Raw genomic sequence first — 20,178 nt, forward strand, 5'->3', positions numbered from 1 at the left:
GAAGGATGATCCCTAATTGGATAGTTCACTCAAGGTGAAGCTGAATGATGTACTGAACTTGATCGCACTGCCTCCCAAGTCAGCATAAAACATGTGCATTTTAAACATGAGGCAAGGGATAGGTCAACATTCGCTTGTATATAAATGTGACACCTCATGATCCTGACATGCTATCTAAGACAAAGGCTTCAACCCAACAATGGCAGCTACCCATGGAATGAGTCTACTGTTTAACACCAGTGCAAATGAAGTTCAGTATTGTAAATGGGAATAGTGCACTATTTGCATGGTTCAACAAGTATTCACAACAGCATGGGAAAGGAGAAAAATACACACAATTCTTCACTCAGGATTGTCTGCAAAGCTGTGCCTAAAATCTCTGCAACAACAATCAGATCTGTGATAACTCTGGTCAGTTAATGGCCTACACAGCTTTTGCATTTTTGTGTCTACTTTTATGAGGAAACTCTTTTACGTAATAGACTGTGAAAGTGTATGATTTTACATGAAGGGTTGACTGAGTGTTTTAATTAGACCAAAAGCAAAATACCACAGATGATGAAAGCCTGAAATATAAACAGTTCCTGTTTTCATCTTAATTAACTATTGGGTCCAAGGACATGAAATGAAACAAACATAAGTTTTAAAAATTGTATTTTTTTTAAAATTTATTGTGGATGACACTGATGCTTACATAAAGATAGAAATATGTGGAAATTCAAGGTTCAAAAACCAAATTCTTTCTGAAGACATCAAATTCAAGTTACATTTTATAAACTCTCTCTTTTCAAAATAATTTAGACATTTGAAATGAATTGGACATAGTAATAATCCTGACATTTATGTTTACATCACATTGGATAACATGGGGGCGCAGGAGGGGATTTCTTTTTTTGTAGTCTTATACAGTAAAAGAACAAAATATATTTATAAAATGTATTTTCCAACCCTCGGATGCCCCAAAGAACTCTAAGCCAATGAAGTACTTTTTGAAGTACAGATATAGTCACAATTGCAATGTAAGAACTGTGGCAGCCAACTTTTACACTGCAAGATTCCACAAATAGCAATAAATGACCAGATAATCTGCTTACTGATAGATAAATGTTGGTCAGGATATCAGGAGAACTCCCTGCTCTTCTTTGAAAAGTGCCATAGAATCTTTTACATCCACCTGGGATGTTAGTCGGGGCCTTGGTGTAATATCTCTTCTGAAAAACAGTTGCTTCCTCAGTACTGCACTGAACTGTCAGCCTGCATATGATGCTCAAGTCTCTGGAGTGAGGCTTCAGCCCATGACCTTCTGACTGAGAGGGATAAGTGCTGCCACTGAGCCACGTCTGACACCACAAGTACAGTGCAATTGAATGGTTTCATTTCCTGCCATAAACAGATAGCAGAGGTCTAACTGAATTGTGGCGATTGGTGTTGGTCTGGCTGTTCTAACTGCTTTTCGTTGGGTGAGGGAAATGCACTGACTTCACTGAGGCTGTACTTAAGTCAATTTCTTGTGCTGGTAACAGCTTTATTCCACAAACTGCATCTATTATTTTGCAACATATGTTAATATCCCTTTATGCAACTGAAAAATAAACATTTATTTACTGTTTATACAATAAATATTAAATGATCAAATTATACTGTTTACACATTTGAGTGCATAAATTAATTTTACAATTGAAATCATATTAGCCTAACAAACATTGCTTTGAAGCATTATATTTCAAATGCACAGAAAAATGAAAGACAATTTTGGATTGTTGGTCTAGATAAGGTGCACATTAAATCAAAATAAAACAAAAACAGTATAGGAATTTTATCTGTCTCCCAAATTAAGGACGTTAATCTGAAATGGCGGAAATCAGCAGCAGGATGCTAAGGGAAGGTAAACAGAGATTGTCATTTCATTCACTAGATTATAGAAAAAAATATTTGTGGCATTTATGCTATTTTCTTTTCAGAAAAGATTAACTTTAAAATGTGCTTGGTAAGGTATAACTAAAAACATCCTGTGGAAACTTGCTGATAAATTACTTGGGGGCATCAAAATAGTGGTTCTTTCAATTAGGTTCCTATCCACTACAACATAATCTGTAAAACTGTTTCAGTCTTAAGAGAGTTTATATAGTTTTCCATAAACTGCAATGTTTCATCTCTCAATTGTTTATCAGAAATAAGGGAGAAATAGACAAGTGTACTTAGCAGCAGGATTATCCTCAAATAGATGAATAAAACAATATTGGAATGAAATTTAGGAATACTAATAGGATCTATAGGATCTCCACATGAACAAGACTATGCCTTGATTTTACAATACTCTTTTTTTTTCAAATCCCTCCATGGCCTTGCCTCTCCATATCTCTGCAACCTCCTCCAGCCCTATATCTCTCCAAGATCCCTAGGTACCTTGATTTTAATCTCTCCACAGTTGTTGGTCATGCCTTCAGCTACCAAAGGCCTAAACTCTGGAATTCTCTTCTTAAACCATTCTGTCTCTCTACCTTGTATTCCTCCTTTAAGCTGTTCCTTAAAGCCTACCTTGTTCAACAAGCTTTTGGTGATCTACCTTAATATCTCCTTTTGTGTCTCTGTGTCAAATTTTGTTTGTGAGTCACTCCTGTGAACCACTTTGGGATGTTTTGCTAGATTAAAGGTACTGTATGCTGTTTTTGTTATTATATTGTGTTTGTCAGCTGCCAATTCCAGTTTGAATTGTTACTATTTCATAATTATATTTTTAAAATGTGTGAAGTAAGCTTTTTATGCTGACTGTTATTCATTTATATATTAGCAGAGGAAGGGATAATATATTAAGTATCTGACAAACTCAGGAGTTAAAAAAAACTTGTATTTATTTATATAACACCTTTCAGGGCCTATGGACGTCTTGAAATGATTTATAATCAGAACTTTGATTAGGTGGGAAAATGCAACAGCTAATTTGCACACAAAGTCCCAAAAACAGCAATGGGATAATGGCCAGATTTTGTTTCAGATTGCGATTGATAAGTATTGACAAACACACTGGGGAGAATTGTCCGTCTGTAATTAGTGCCATGGGATCTTTTTTGCCCACTAAAGAGCATTTCAGTGTAACATTCAATCTAAAAGGCAGCACCTCGACAGTGCACTGCCTTAGATAACCTGCTCAGGCCTCTGGAGTGGAACTTTAACCTGCTACCAGTGGGCCATGACTGACACTTGAATTGATGCTGAAAGATGGTGTGCATATCTATGCAAATCAACTGAATAAACTGGTGAAGGACATGACAATGTATGGCATTCCAACTAGGGAAAGTGTACAGTCTTGCCAAGTATCAGAACGGAATAAGTAGAAAAAGGGAAACGTGTTTTTCCTACACCTCAGCATGCTGCTGTAATATGAATACTGTACCATGACAGTCTTTGCTAGTTGCTATGGTCTGGAACCCTTGCAAAGGGTGGCAGCAACAGATTCAGTAGCAACCTTGGTAAGGGAGTTGGACTTGTCAGATTTTCCTTATAATATGCCGAAATAATTGCCTAAACTGTTTGTTTACCAAAGAAAGTCACGCTTGATCTGACCAACAAAATAAACTGTGTCTTTTAAGGCGATAAAAGTTTGCAAATTGAAGAAATATATGTACATTATCTCATCGTCCTGGTGTGTAAAAATACATCTAACCCAAAGAAGCACAAAAACGACTTCTTTTGGCGCTTATCGCCGTAGGCTTTTTTTTTAACTGACTAGGGAGCAACCAGCAGCGTGTCAGATTAGTTACACGGAATCTCTTAGAAATGTCTCTGTTCTCACAGCCTATGTGTGATTGAAAAGGCTGTGTTAAACGCCCTCCGAGCGAATGGTTATTCCCGAATGCGTTTAGGTCGCAGTGCAGTCTGGAAGTTGCAGTTCTGTTTGGTCCCAAGTTGCTCATCAACAATCTCGTCCCCCTCTCTCCCCCCCGTCCCTGCCCCAACCTGACAACAGGAACTCCCACCGCCTGCCTCCCGCAGACTGAGTTATGAGAACATTGGCGATGGAGGTCAGACAGACCGAGGTTTGAGCTTTGAATCATTACTATTCGAGATTCGGATCAGAAGACTGCCAAAATAAAACGGCACGCCACATTAAATGAACAGTGGAAAACTGCTGCGCTGCAATCAATCCCCCCGCTTCTACCAATTCCACAACAACTTCATGTGGACAGGCTAGTTTTAGGAAGGGACTGTGCCCCACATTCTGGCATCGTTAAAAACGTTAACTTGAAAAGACAATCACTGAAGTCAATTTGGTGCCAGGAAAGATGACAGAAATCCCACATCCTTCGCCTCATTAATTTGGCAGCTAAACCTATTATGATGAATGAAGCCTTTACAATATCTCACAGGAAATACTAAAACAATGTCTGTTTCTTTAATAACACTTTTAATCGCCCTCAGCGACATCGTTACAAAAATAGGCCTACTATCTTTAAGCAAAAGTTCGGATTTTGTTTTCTGTTCTAAGACGCTGATCATTTTTATTTTAAATAAGAAATAAGCAGACGGCTAGAAGTGCTTTTTGCTAAACCGCTTTCAGACAGTGTGCAGACTACACCTGGGGTCTAGAATTGAACTCAGATCAAATGGTCGGTGCTTCCAGACATCCAGATGTATCTGTGTTGATGTATCAAATGTATTGAGTGTTTAATCCAGACCCTGATACTGGAGCCATTTTCATCTACAGGTGTTTTTTTTAAATATTTTTAAAGTTTTTTTTAAAAAATAGTATCCTTGTAGAAATCACAGAATAACATTTACACAAATCTCTTTGGTGTCTGTTCGTCCGTTGATACAAAAGTTCATAGAAACTCGTTTTTTCTCTCTCTTCTGAGTGCAGTTCCTTGTCCTTTCAAACACTTCTTAGATAACGGTTAGACAGGCAAATATCGTTTTAGTGCAAATCGTAAAGGTCACAAAGTTTTTTTTAAAAGCGTTTGGCCCAGCACTGGGGCGAACGTGTTCCTTTCAAGTATCTCTCAACAACTGAATATTTGCTTCCAGATAGAAGCAAGCATCTCCTGTTAGGTAAACCAAAGAAAGCCTTTTTTTAAAAGATTGCATAGTTCTGGTCTTAGGCATCTTACACACGTGGAAGTAGTTTCGCAAATAGGAGAACAGTGCAGCTGCTCGGTAAAGCTCGGCTCGGAAACAACAGAAAGTTAGACCTTGTGCATTGCGTCTGGGGAAGTGGCATAGGATGTCACCATGTGGACAGAACCGCTGATCTAGAGAAGCCAGCTAGCTGTGTGTAAGAGGGCAGGTGAATGCAGGTCAGGGGCTGAGAGTCACAGGCAGGGAAAGGTGCGTGGCTCTGAGGGCCACATCAGGAGGGAATCGGATCAATGTCTGACCCTCGAGTATAATGGTCTAAAGTCTCACTTCGTTTTCAAGTTCATACCGGGCACGATTCTCAATCTGATGTGAACACTGTGTGTCTGTTGTACTTCTTTCTGTTTGTCTGATTCTCTCTCTGTCCGAGTCTGCCTGTTCTGTGTGTGTGTTGTGTGTGTGTGTGCAGCTCACAGGCTTTAGGAACATCCGCACTCCTCCACGATCATGTTCTGAATGTCCTTTTTCACAATGTTGTGCCCGTCATCGTAATACAGCATAGACATGGCCCTGAGTTTGGTGGGGACACAACATGATTTGATGTTGTTGAAGGGGCTATAGCCCCTGATTCTGTAATGGTTGATGACAGCCGAGTGGAAGGAGAGGGACGAGCCCGAGGTCCCGGCGATGTGACTCGGACACTCGCCCTCGCAGTAGTTCCCATAGTAGCCAGGCGGCGCTATGATCCAGTCGCTCCAGCCGATGTCTCGGAAATTCACATAAAACTGCTTCCTGCAGCAGATGCTGACTTTGCCGTCGCACTCCAGCCCCCGCTTGCGGATCCGGTGAGTGTGCGCTTCGGATTCCCGTACCAGCAGCATCAGGAAGGGCTGGTGAGACTCGTCCTTCTCCGGCGACTCGATGAGGACCGGAGAGACGGCGGCCTCCTGGCACAGCTCACAGGAAACCTTCAGCAGCAGGGACCTCTCCTGGGTGGCCAGGATCGCCTGCACTGTCCTCGACACTGGCAGGGTGTGCCAGCCACTCCTCTTGATGTCCACCTGCTTCTCGCTGATGGTCTGGCTGCCATCCCCGTCCTGGTACAGCCTGATGGTCACTTTGCTTCTACTTCGGTTCGACTTGTTCGACACCTTCAGATAGAGCCAGATGTTGGCCTGATCCACCAGGGAAAGGTCTCCATCCTCTTCCTTGGCGATCTGAAAGTGCAGCACATCCCGGGACGGACCTGAGAGGCAGAGAGGGGAAGAGGGGAATGCACAATGTGAATTGGTTAGGCTGAGACAGGCAGTAACACAGATTAAACCAATGTTAACATGAATTGCAAGTCACTGCAACATAAATAAAGAGCCAATGCTTAGAGTCGGTGATTGAATGCTTCAGACCAATGGGTCCCCGGCGTCAATCGCATCTGGTACCGAAGAAAACCATTCGGCCCATCTAGCATATGGCCAGCTTTTTGCCCGAGTTGTCCAATTAATGGAAGTAGATGATTTCTCGGTGAGTATAGATCAATTTCTCTGTCTGAATCTGCTTTCTCTGCCCAGAGAAATCCAAATCACACAAAAAAAACACACACAACCTCCTCGTCTCTCTGCATCATAGACCCTCCCGCCGGGAATTATTTCACCCATAAACTCTTCATCATTTTGAACACCTCAATTAAGTCCTGTTTTTCTTCTACCTCCAGCCTGTTGCTATCCCTTTGGGGATCCCTAAAGCTGTTTCCGCAGCGGGGTCTGTCCTTTCTGACCAGATGATGTCCCAGGGATAAAGATGATAACTTTCACTGATATAAACATCGCATGCATCCGATATTTCTATTTTAAATTGGATTTGATTTAATATTGTCACATGTATTGTGAGACAGTGAAAAGAATTGTTTCTTGCGCGCTACACAGACCGAGCACATAATACAATGCAGAACTGGGGATTGATGTGTTATTGCTGTAACTGACCTGCCTCAGCGAAGCTGATGATTTCTGAAGCCTGTTCGGGTTCGTTGAATGCTGACTTGCTGGCTGAATGTTCCTCCATCTCCACTCTGCCGTCCTCCCTCACCCGCCCGACGTGCAACTTCTTCAGGGCGTTTAGGAGTGCAGCTTTGGGGACCGGGTGGGTGATGTTGGGCCTGCTCTTCAAGTGCAGCATGTTGAGGATGTGCCTCTTCACCGCTTCCACCAGCTGATTGTCAACGCCGGCCGGCTCGGCTTGCAGCCTGGGCAGCGAGCAGCTCGGGCAGTCGGAGCCTGGCCCCTCCTGGCCAGGTAAAGTGGGGGAAGCCCGAGTCCAAACCCCTCCAAGCAGCAGAAAAATCCCACCGAGCAGGTAAACTGACATCTTCAAAAGCTTCACTGAGGAGGGGGGAGAGGAGGAAGGCAGTGGGCTGGGAGAGAAGTTCCCAAAATAAAAAAAATAGTTTGCAAAGAACAAATAAAAAAAGTTTGGCTTAAGTTTTGAATGATGTGTAAGAAATTGTTCCAACTGCTGCTGGGAGAGGCGGAGATGCTGCGAGTGATGTCCGGGGAGAGGAGATTGTTACCCAATAAGTGAGAGAGGTGTTTGCTGCTTCTAGCTGCTCTCTCTCTCTGGGACAGCCTCTGTCTGCCTCTGCAAACTTTCCAGTGGAGAGCTTGAAGTTTCTCTCTCTCTTCCTCTGGTGCTGACGTCTTGGGGAAGGCCGGCTGTCTGAAGCTGCCTCAGATCCTCGCTCCCTCTTTTGAACTGCTCCAGCCAGGGAGCTTTCGCACTCTTGAGTCAGGGACCACAGTGCTCGCTCAGAGCTGAGGGCAGGAGTGTCAGACCGGAACAGATGACAGTGCAGAAATGTGTGGGGAGGGGGGGAGGAAGGCGGATTCTCCCATCGTCAGGACTGCGAGGAGGAGGAGGGGGGAACTTTGGTCTTTTACAATTCCGAAATTAAACATGTGAAGGGGGGAATAGCCGGCAATAGGGAGGGGGGAGGTGGGGGGACCGACGTATGCGTCCTTCTGCGTCTTTGAGTTAACCCATTGGGGAGGGAATTCCTGACATATTTAAACAGGAAAATCTCAAATAAAACCCGCAGATAATGCACCTCAGCTGTGAGCGGGGAGCGGCCCTCTCTGTCTGTTATTTATGAGCTCTTTCATGGTCCAACTGGATGAGACTGAGATCCTCAGCCTCGGCTCTAAGTTAAACAGTTAAAATGTGGAATAATTCAAGTAGCTATTTATAGACGTGCCAAGTCTCCCTGCAAATCATAAGCAGAGTGAAAACCAGTTCACCAAACCCAACATCAGTCCGGCCCCGAATTTCTGGGTGCAGAAATCCCCGGGAATAAAACGCCACTTGGAGGGCTAGTGATGTTTTAAAAAAAGCTCTCAGAGCGGGAGAGTTGATGTTCTCTTTGTCCCATTTGAAATAGCGAACACTGCGTCAAAAGGAGAGGAGACTTGCTCCTGAAGGATTGGAGTAAATGCCGCCACCGTAAAACACTGACAATCCTTATCCCCAGCAGTGGGATTTTAACCAGGATTGAACTAAAGGTCAGCTTGTCGGCTGCTGGTAAAACCCGCATTCTGGTCATACATTTTTATGCAAGGTATTGTCGGAAAGGATTCGGGATTCTACCCCTTCTCTGTGTATAATCTGTCAATAAATGGTTTCTGCTGCTCCTCAGGGAGAGAGAAGTGCCTTCAGAGGAAATCTATAACAAGTGCCCTATTTGTTTCCATTGCACACACAGAGCCGAGCCGGCTAGGCACTCGATAACACCGTGTTCCCAGTCTAGGGTCTATGGAGCAGGTTAGGACAGGCTGCTGTGGTATATGACATACCTGTGCATCTAATCACGAAGCTTGTTATTAAGTCTCCGTGCTGAAAAGGACTGTGAGCGAGTCACACTCATGCAAAGCTCGGAGTTGAAATGGTTCATTAAGAGTCACGTTGGGAATGCACCCGTTTCTCAGTCTGGCTGTCGCTGCCTCTGAGTCCCAATCTCCCACTATAACTCGCCATCTCTCCTCTCCCCTTCGTTTTAAAAATGCTACATTATACAGACCGAGTACAATCAAAAAGCGTCTCTAAATCAGAGCTTGTCAGAATAATATTTTACTGGCCCCATTGTTAGAAAGCGCTCACGTCTGTTCCGCCTCACTGGCTGCAGTGAATAGCCGCACTGAGTACAGTTGAAACTCTTGTCCACGTTGGATGGTCTTTATTCCGCCCCGAGCTATTTTCTGTGGAAGAAAGTGAAGCCTTTAACCCAGTGTTTTATGGGTCAGCTAGTTTTAGCTATGCTGAATATTTCTGAAAACTCTACCTAATATGTCAGCCTGAACACAGTTTAACTGGAGTCCACAAACAGGAAGGAATCAGCCTCATGTGAAACATGCAGGTATCCTGCCAACTGTTTGTTTCCTCATGAACTCACATGTCCGTAACGGTTCCAAGTGGTTGTGTGTACACGTGTTTATAAATATACACACAGTTTTTATACTGTTGCCTGGCTATTTCAGTTTGGGAGAAGTGGATTAAATAATAATGAAGGCCAGTGTGGTGCCAGTTTCCATTCAACAACCCAGTGTGTGCTGGGCTGTGAGAGTGTTTTACCATTCTGGATATGTTGAAGTTTCTCTGCCACTTGTCCTCTAGTGGCTATGTTGCTGTGCACTAACAATGTCAATGTTCATGGGTGTCATTACTGAGCAGTATGTGTTTTGGTGTAATTGACACATATGTCTGTCTATGTATTAGTGAATGTGTGTGTGAACTTATATGTATGAACATTTTTAATGGATTATATTTGTGGGTGCCTCTATACGATTTGAGTGTTTTGATATTTTCATCACGACAAATTATTTTAAAATGGGATCTACATCTTTTCATAGCAATATGTATATATCAAGAAGTTTCAGTGTGGCTATATCTTAGAGTTTGAATATTGACATGTCGGCGTGAAGGGGGTGAAGTGGCTCTTAATCAGACACTTAAGTGGTCAATTAATCATCTGGTGAGCAGTCGATCCACAAACCTTCTCAGCACAGGCATTATGCAGCGGTGGTGAGAAGATGTTGGCTCCCCTCCCTGTCACCTGCACCCACCATTTTGTCAGTCCTCCAAACTCTCAGCCTGTTAGCTCTCAGCATCTGTACATGACGTCTATCCACACATGTATGTGCTGTGTGTGGTATTGTATAGGTGTATACATTTGTGTCTATAAAATTGTATCTTTCTGTACAACTGGACTTGTTTGGAGAGGTGCCATCCCACAAATTTAATTCCCTCCCTGTGGAGAGACACCAGGCCTCAGCAGCACTGCCCCCCCCCCCCTCAAATTCCAGTGTTGCCCTGTGGCGCAACACTAGGCCTCAGCTCCCCCCCTCTGTCTCTGCCTAGAGTGACTAGGCCTCAGATCAGTCATGAATATTTATTTTTTCCCTGTGGGGAACTGGCAGGGCTCAACTTAGGTACCCACAAGAGACTGGAAACTTGGCATGTGAAAGATTACGGCTGCAAACTCACACCATTCCATTTCGTGACACAATGCACAGTATTTTCATGCACCATGTCACCGTACTGCCTTGAGGTTTGGGTGTGGATATATGCTTTTATGATGTTTGGGTATATTTGATGTGTTTATACCTCTTTGTAAAGCTCCAGTGTGTGGATGTTTGTAGAACTCCCTCTGGAGTTTCCATGCAGTTAGATGTGGGCATATGTCTCTCCAGAGATTTGACTGTGCTTTGATGTCTTCATTTGTTGCTGCAGAGTTTTAGCATGTTTGGATGTTTGTATGAATCTGTGAAGGGCTTGACTGTATTTAGATGTGGTGATCCCTGCCTAGAGGTTTGATTGTATTCAGATTTTCAGGCATGCTCCGAGGGTTTGAATGTGTTTTCATCTCAGTATTTTTCAGTAATTGTACTGTGGTCCAAGTGACTTATATGTGATCATGTCTCTAGGGTTTGAGTGTCTTATAAGCTGATTTTATTTACTTATTTACGTAGGTCTTTGATTATTTTGAATGTGGGTGTGGGTTTGTGCATTTGTAAAGAGTTTTTACTGTTTTTTAAATTTGTTTTTGGGATGTGGGCATTGCTGGCATTTTCTGCCCATCCCTAATTATCCTTAAGAGCAGTTAAGAGTCAACCACATTGCTGTGGGTCCAGAGCCACATGTAGTCCAGACCAGGTAAAGATGGCAGATTTTCTTCCCTAAAGGACATTAGTGAACCAGGTTGGTTTTTATAACAATCATTGATAGTTTTGTGGTTACAATTACTGAAACTAGCTTTCAATTCCAGATTCTTTTTATTAATTGAGTTTAAATTCCACCAATTCCTGTGGTGAGATTGGAACACATATCCCCAGAGCATTAGCCTTGGCCTCTGGATTACTTGTCCATTGACAATGCCATTACGCCACTGTGTGCCTGAAATAGTGTCTGTTAAAATATAGTTGCATGTGTTTAAACTCTTTGAATCTTTGTGTTGAGTGGTTTGGATGTGTGTACATATTTTCCTATAAGGCTTGGTATGTTATGTGTACATCCCTCTGGATTCAGAGAATGGATATTTTTAATATGTGACTGTGAAATTGAATAGACCTTCATGTATATATATTTAACCTGTGTATTTAGGATATAGCTGTGAAGTTACTGAGAATACATTTTTGGACTTATCCAAGCCTCTTTGGATTACTATCTCTTCTTTGTTAACCATCAGTGGTTTTTTATCAGTTCTATGAAGGGAATAAGTGCCCACAGTAATGAACAGTAACAAAAAACAAAACATTAAAGTAAGTTCAACAAATCAAATTTAAATGGTATTCCTGGGGTGATAATTCAATCCATTCCCTCTAGTACACAATCATCATGGGAAAGCCTGAAGTGTACCAGTGAACACCATGTACTTCTACTCCAAGGACATCTGGATGTGGACATACTTCCAGAAGAAAGACAGGAAGTCAGGTCAAACAACCCCCTTGACTGACTCTTTGGATTTGTTGAAGCATGTATGGTCAAGGTGTCACTGTGATACCAGTGTTCAGATACTAGCAGAGAACTGTAAAATATTGCCTGTCATACTAGCATACATAATCAATTACATCACCTCATCCACCCCTCCTATCCCATGTCTTACATGCATTCCTAGCCATCCCCATCCTGCACCATTCCTGCCTTCCACAGAATGCCTATTTCATGCCATTCCACCTTTTCCATGTCACCTCTCCAATGTCTTACTCTTACCCCACTCCTCCTATGTCATGCCATTCCATCCTTCTCATGCTACCTGCAAATGTTGTTTCCTCTCTCTCATGCCATCCCCATTCCATGCATCGTCATCCTTCCCACACCATCCCTCTTATGCTATATCCATTCCATTCCTTTCATCCCTTTTCCTTGCAGAATTCCTATCCAATCTTCCATCTCTCCCATACCTTGTTATCCCCATCCCATACCTCCCATGCATCCCACCCAAACCATTTTCAATCCCCCCCTCCAATGTTTCTCCTCCCAACCCCTCTATGGTACTCCCTACTCCATGCCATTATTCCCACGTACAATCCCTCCAGCTAGGGTCACTTTGTTTTTGGGCTCCCCTCTTCTTCTGATGTTCCTTTGCTCCACCAATTGCTCTGACCTTGTCCCGATTGATGCCACCACCAGTGCCCATCGTTGACAGCCACATGTGCACCATGTGTCTTCTGCATGTCCCATGTGCTTTTGCATACACCAGCCAGAAGTGTGGAAAGACAAAAACTGCTTAATACTATTCTAGATTTGTATGCATGTATCTATTATCCAAAGTATGTGTACAGAAGAGTATGCCTTTTCCAACATATAATAAATATCTATGCTTTGAATATGCATTGGCATATGGTTTCCTGTCCGTAAACTAAATTAGTGTTTGAGACTTCATTGTGCTAATAATACCTTGTGAATTTGTGTCTCCCTTGAATCAGTTGTAGCTCTCCCACTTCTTGAGTACAAATTTGATTTGATTTATTGCCACATGTATTTGTATACAGTGAAAAGTATTATTTCTTGCGCGCTATACAGACAAAGCATACTGTGGAGAAGAAAAGGAGAGGGTGCAGAATGTAGTGTTACAATAATAGCCTGGGTGTAAAGAAAGATCAACGTAATACAAAGTAGGTCCATTAAAAAGTCTGATGGCAGCAGGGAAAGAAGCTGTTCTCGAGTTGGTTGGTATGTGACCTCAAACATTTGTATCATTTTCCCGATGGAAGAAGGTGCAAGAGAGTATATCCGGGGTGTGTGGAGTCCTTGATTATGCTGGCTGCTTTTCTGAGGCAGTGGAAAGTGTAGACAGAGTCAATGAATGGGAGGCTGGTTTGCGTGATGGACTGGGCTTCACAAATCTTAGTAGCTTCTTGCGGTCCTGGACAGAGCAGGAGCCATACCAAGCAGTGACGCAGCCATAGAATGCTTTCTATGCTGCATCTGTAAAAGTTGGTGAGAGTCATTGCGGACATGCCAAATTTCCTTAGCCTCCCGAGAAAGTAGAGGTGTTGGTAAGCTTTCTTAACTATAAAGACCAGGACAGGTTGTTGGAGATATGGACACTGAGAAACTTGAAGCTCTCAACCATTTCCACTTCATTCCTGTTGATGGAGACAGAGGCTTGGCCTCCACTACGGTTCTTGAAGTCGATGACTATTTTCTTCATTTTACTGACATTGAGGGAGAGATTGTCATTGCATCAATTCACCAGATTCTCTATCTCTTTCCTGTATGTGGTATATAATTTAGGTTGACACTACAGTACTGAAGGAACACCGCACTGGCAGTGTAGTCTTCTGGATGAGACATTGAACCGAGGCTCCATTTGTGCTCTCAGATGCACATAAAATATCACATTTCACAATTTTGAAGAGCAGAAACATTTTCTCTGATGTTCAATCCAATAATTATCCCTCAACAAACATCACTAAAACAAATCAGCCAATTATTTATCTCATTGCTGTTTGTGTCATCTTGCTATAATGAAAATTGGCTGCTGTTCTTCTTTGTGTTACAGTAATGACTACAATGGTTGGAGTCATACCTGTGACAATGGAAGACAGCTGTGGTTGTTGGATGCCAATCATCTCAGTTCCAGGACATCACTGCAGGAGTTCCTTAAAATAGTGTCCCACACCTAACCATCTTCAGCTGCTTCATCAATGACCTTCCTTCCATCATAAGGTCAGAAGCAGATATATTCTGCTGTAGATTGTACAGTATCATTTGCAACTCTTCAGATAGTGAAACAATCTGTGTCAATAGGCAGCAAAACCTGGACAACATTCAGACTTGGGCTGATAAGTGGCAAGTAATATTCACCCCACATATGCCAGGCAATGACCAGCATCAACAAAAGAGAATCCAACTATCTCTCCTTGACATTCAATAACATTACCATCACTGAATCCCCCACTATTAACATCCTGGGGATTACCATTGACCAGAAACTGAACCAGCTATATAAATACTGGGCTACAAGAACAGTGCAGTGTTGGAAATTCTGAGGCAAGTAACTCACCTCCTGACTCCCCATAGCCTGTCCACAATCGACAAGATTCAAATCAGGAGTATGATAGAATACTCTCCAGTTGCCTAAATGAGTCTGACTCCAACAACACTCAAGAACATAGAACATGGAAAAGCTATAGCACAAACAGGCCCTTCGGCCCACAAAGTTGCGTCGGTCCTGTCCCTACCTACCTAGGCTTATAAATAGACTTACCTATAACCCTCAATCCTATTAAGTCCCATGTACTCATCCAGAAGTCTCTTAAAAGACCCTATCGAGTTTGCCTCTACCACCACTGACGGCAGCCGATTCCACTCACCCACCACCCTCTGAGTGAAAAACTTACCCCTGACATCTCCTCTGTACCTACTCCCCAGCACCTTAAACCTGTATCCTCTCGTAGCAACCATTTCAGTCCTGGGAAAAAGCCTCTGAGAATCCACCCTATCTATACCTCTCAACATCTTGTAAACCTCTATCAGGTCACCTCTCATCCTTCGTCTCTCCAAGGAGAAAAGACCGAGCTCCCTCAACCTATCCCCATAAGGCATGCCACCCAATCCAGGCAACATCCTTGTAAATCTCCTCTGCACCCTTTCTATGGCTTCCAGATCCTTTCTGTAATGAGGTGACCAGAACTGGGCACAGTACTCCAGGTGGGGTCTGACAAGGGTCTTATAAAGCTGCATCATTATCCCCCGACTCCTAAACTCAATCCCTCGATTGATGAAGGTCAGCACACCATATGCCTTCTTAACCACCTCCTCCACCTGTGAGGCCAATTTAAGAGTCCTATGGACCTGGACCCCAAGGTCCTTATGATCCTCTACACTGCTAAGAGTCTTACCCCTGATATTATACTACTTCATCCCATTTGACCTGCCAAAATGGACCACTACACATTTATCCAGGTTGAAGTCCATCTGCCACTTCTCCACCCAGTCTTGCATCTTATCTATGTCACTCTGCAGCTTCTGACATCCCTCCAAACTTTCCACAACACCACCAACCTTCGTGTCATTGGCAAACGAGCCAACCCATCCCTCCACTTCCTCATCCAGGTCATTTATGAAAATGACAAACAGCAAGGGTCCCAGAACAGATCCCTGGGGCATTCCACTGGTGACCGACCTCCATTCAGAAAAAGACCCATCTACAACCACTCTCTGCCTTCTGCAGGCAAGCCAGTTCTGGATCCACAAGGCAACAGCCCCTTGGATCCCATGCTCTCTCACTTTCTCGAGAAGTCTTGCATGGGGGACCCATGTAAACCACATCTACCGCTTTTCCTTCATCAATGTGTTTAGTCACATTTTCAAAGAACTCCACCAGGCTCGTAAGGCACGATTTGCCTTTGACAAAGCCGTGCTGACTACTTTTGAGCATATTAAACCTCTCTAAATGTTCATAAATCCTGTCCCTCAGGATCTTCTCCATCAACTTACCAACCACTGAGGTTAGACTCACCGGTCGGTAATTTCCCGGGCTATCCCTATTCCCTATTCCCTTTCTTGAATATAGGAACCACATCCGCAATCCTCCAATCCTCCGGAACCTCTCCCGTCTCCATCGACGACGCAAAGAAGGTAACACCTTCCAGGACAAAAAAGTCCACTCGATCAGCATCCCATTCACCAATTTAAACACCCACTCCCCCACTACCAATGCACAGTTGCAGCAGTGTTATACATACGAGATGCACTGCAACAAAAAACCTAGGCTCCTTCAACATCACCTTCCAAACCTGCAACCTCTACCAGGACAAGGGCAGCAGATTCATGGGAACACTATCACTTGCAAGTTCCCCTCCAAGCGACTTATCACCCTGACTTTGAGTTATATCACCATTCCTTCACTGTCATTGAGTAACATTCTGGAACTCCCTTCCCAGCAAAGTGTGTGTGTGTGTGTGTGTGTGTGTGTACTAGATGGTGATTCAAAAAGGTGGCTCACCACCACCTTCTCAAGGGCAATAAAGGATGGACAACAAATGTTGGCCTAGCTAGCGGCACTCACATCCCATGAAATAATAAACATGTCAGTGTTCAGAAGCATTTCAGTGCTTCTAAACCACTTTACCACATTATGAAATTGTCAATTTAAAAAAAAAGTTATTTCTGTCTCCATCCGCATTTCAGGAGATTCTGAGCATGTGTAGATTCTATGTGTATTTTTGATTTGTACAAATGTCTCTGCATTTTGACTGTATTTAGTTGTTTTTCAGATGCACTAGTAGCATCCTGAACTATTGATGATATTGACTAAACGAGGGGTTCTCTGGGTTACATTGATGAGATAGAATTGCAATAATGTATCCCTTGGAAGTGGCACCAGCACTTTTAGGCACTTATCCAGCTCCACAGAATAAAATACTCACAGAAATCTTTTTTGAGATATTTGAAATAAATGTTCCAAAGTGTGCATATTTGCCAGACTTCCCTACCATAAATAGAATACCATATGTTAATCCATTTGATGTGGAAAATATCCCACTTGTGACCTGACTAGCAGAACCTACTCAAAACTTTATTGCTTATGGGTTATAAGGCGAGGTCATTGATGGAATATTTTCCACATCCCACAACTGAACATGTGGTTTCCTTACATATCAGATATTGCAGTAATGCTAAAAGGCTACTATTAATCTTTCAGGATGTTGAATCCTGCAACTTAGAAATGCAACAATCACCAGTGCGTCTGACAGTCCATTCAGGAAACTGAAAGGAGTTGGTAAATACCAGCTCTATATTATTCATCCTTTGGGTCAGCCTTAACAAATGGCTCAGCAGGTTTCACAATTAACCTTATGCACGTCTGCTGTTAATGTTTTCATTATATTCACTCGTCAAAAAACCATTCCAGCAAAAGAGAAAATATATCATTTTATATTCCATAGAACCATAGAAAATTACAGCTCAGAAACAGGCCTTTTGGCCGTTCTTGTCTGTGCCGAACCATTTTATGCCTAGTCCCACTGACCTGCACTTGGACCATATCCCTCCACACCCCTCTCATCCATGAACCCGTCCAAGTTTTTCTTAAATGTTAAAAGTGACCCCTTCAAGTGACTATTCATTAAATAGTTTGTTGATCTCCGCTATAGGAACATAGCAAAATATCGATGACAGGAACACATCAATCATATCTTTATAGGAGTATATCTTATTTCTTCATTATGTAAACACATCCATCTGCTCCATCATTGAAATACATCTAATCCAGTCAATCCATTCCATAATTATTCAAAGTCCACAAGGGGTCTTCTATAGATATCTCTCTCTGTACACTCCAATTCTGCTCACCACTGTCATTCTCCCTGCAGTTCCTGATGCTATCCATCCATCCAGTCTTTCTCTAACCTGCTCTTTTCCTTCCTGATGTTTCACCTTCTACTGTCAGCAGGACCAGACTTTCATCCTGCCTTTCCCAGTAGTCGTACTTTCTCAACTTCTGCTGCTTAAAATCACTGAAGTTTTTTTGAGGCTTCGACGTAGGCACAGGGATCATGAGAGAAAAGTCAGGCTACATGAAAATGTACAGTTAATGGCTCGGATTCTCCCAGCCCACTGCGCTGTTTGAGTAGTAAGCCAGGAGACATCAGCGGGAGGCCTTGAATGGGACTCACAATTGGTGTTCAGCCAATCTTGATTCTCCCAGGCCCTTTTATTCGCGCTATCAGCCCCGCGCCAGAAATCAGAGTGGGGCTGATTAGCATATTGAAATTGACATTCTAATATGGGCCCACTAAGTGTCTCCACCCCGCAGTGAGATGTTCCCACCAGAGGGGTTTCCAACTGCTCCCCAGCAACGGGGAACAGGTGTGTCCACCCCACTAGTAGGACAGAGGCCATTGAGGCCTCCCAGGAGGTCGGTTCCGGGGGGGTGAACTGGGAAGTGCCACCCTGGCAGTGCCAGCCTGGTACCGCCCAAGGGGCACCCTGGCATTTCCCGCAGGGCAGTGGGCAGTGCCAAGGGGGCAGGGCCAGAGGGGGCAGATCAGTGGTGGATGGGGACCCACTGCCAGTGTGCAATGGGATTGGTGGGGGAGGAAGTGAGGGGGCGATCAGGGCTGGCCGTCAGGTGGGGGAGGGGGGCGGTGTTGGGGCTGGCCGGTGATGGGGAAGGGAGGAGGGGCTGGCCATGGGCGGGGAAGATTGTGGCGGGCCCAGGGAGGGTCCAGTAGGCCAGCAATCGGTTGGGGGGTGTCAGGAAGCCAGCGATTGAGAGTAGGGGCCAGCCTCTTGGGTGGGATGAAGCCCCGCCCCCACTTACCAGCATGAATCTTCCAAGGCACTCAGTGATGCAGTGTTGGAGAATCTTTCAGGTAAGTATGCCCAAAAAACGGGTGGGAAAATCTCCCATTTTCCTGCTCATTGGACACTTAGGGGGCGAGTCTCCCAAAAATATTCTAACTGCTGAATTGGTGGAAAAATGGTGTAATTCGCGATTGTTTTTTCAGTGGGAGTTCAGACTCAAATCTCCCACTCTGTGCAACGCAGAGGTCACAATGGTGAATATCATTAAAAGCTCGGGGGCGGGGCCTATTCACGCCAGAATCTGACAGCTCCGGAACTCTGCGTATGTGCAGTGGCCCTAAACTATCAGCCTCCCGTTTGCTGGCCAACTCGATCACTGGCTGATCGCGGCCCCCACAAGCATTCCCGGGCCAGCCCTGACCCCCCCCGTCCCAGAGTGCCCCGATCTCCAGCACCACCTCCACCCCCTCACCCCGGTAGAACCCCCCACGAGAGGCAGATTGCCCCGGCAGACCACCCCCCCCACCCCAGCCCATCCCAATTGCTGGCCTCCTTCCAGCCCCTACCAATCTCCATGAAGAGTGGCCGTGGAACCCCCCGCACCCCCTCCCCCCGATCACCCCAAGCCCTGCCTGCAATCGGCCCCACCCTCTTGGCACTGCCCTATGCCCGGTGGGCAGTGCCAAGTTGCCCCCTGGGCGTGGGCACTTTGCCCCTTGGGCAGTGCCAGGTGCTCATGCTCACGCCTGACCCCTTTGGGGGCCCCAATTGCTGCCCCTTCACTCCAGCAGGGTCTCCGAAAGTAGGGAGCTACTCTAAATCCCGCTGGAGTGAAATTGTATTGGTGGGGTGGGAGATGCTTTGGGGCCTGGAGAATTCAGTCCCGGGCCCGATAATCACATTTAAATAACATTAAAAATTGATTAAAATGATTCACCTGGTCTTCCCGCCAGTTTCCTGCGTGGTCCCGACCGTGCCTGCATTTCGGCGGTGGGAGACGCGCATGCGTTGAATCCCACGAATCGGCGCACACACGTATTTCTCAACCCGACCCACTCAGAAATTAGCGGGTCGGAATGAGATAATTACCCCCTTAGTTTTTTTGGGGGGAGAATCCCGACCAATATGTCCAAACCCTCCACTGCCCCTCCCTACCTCTCCTCATATCCTTCCCTCCCTCACCTTGTTTGGAGACAACAGAGCCGTTGTGTTAAAGTTAAAAAAAAGATCGTTATGTTAATGATAAAAAATATATGTTGTTGCAAGAAATTTGAACAGATGAAGCAATTAATCAAAATGTCATAGTGAAAAAGT

General features: G+C 44.2%; 1 protein-coding gene across 1 annotated transcript; it reads right to left on the reverse strand.

Annotated features, from left to right (window-relative positions):
* Positions 1–5,068: 5,068 nt before the first annotated feature.
* LOC144496144 (inhibin beta A chain-like) lies at positions 5,069–7,428 on the reverse strand. The gene is made up of 2 exons (XM_078217122.1): positions 7,047–7,428; positions 5,069–6,316 (listed from the first exon to the last, which is right to left on the reverse strand). The coding sequence occupies exons 1-2, from the start codon at positions 7,426–7,428 to the stop codon at positions 5,550–5,552; spliced, it is 1,149 nt and encodes a 382-aa protein (XP_078073248.1). The 3' UTR covers positions 5,069–5,549.
* Between the last annotated feature and the right edge of the window lie 12,750 nt (positions 7,429–20,178).

The sequence above is a fragment of the Mustelus asterias genome, chromosome 7 (genome assembly GCF_964213995.1).
Source record: "Mustelus asterias chromosome 7, sMusAst1.hap1.1, whole genome shotgun sequence".
In the NCBI taxonomy this organism is placed as follows: Eukaryota; Metazoa; Chordata; class Chondrichthyes; order Carcharhiniformes; family Triakidae; genus Mustelus; species Mustelus asterias.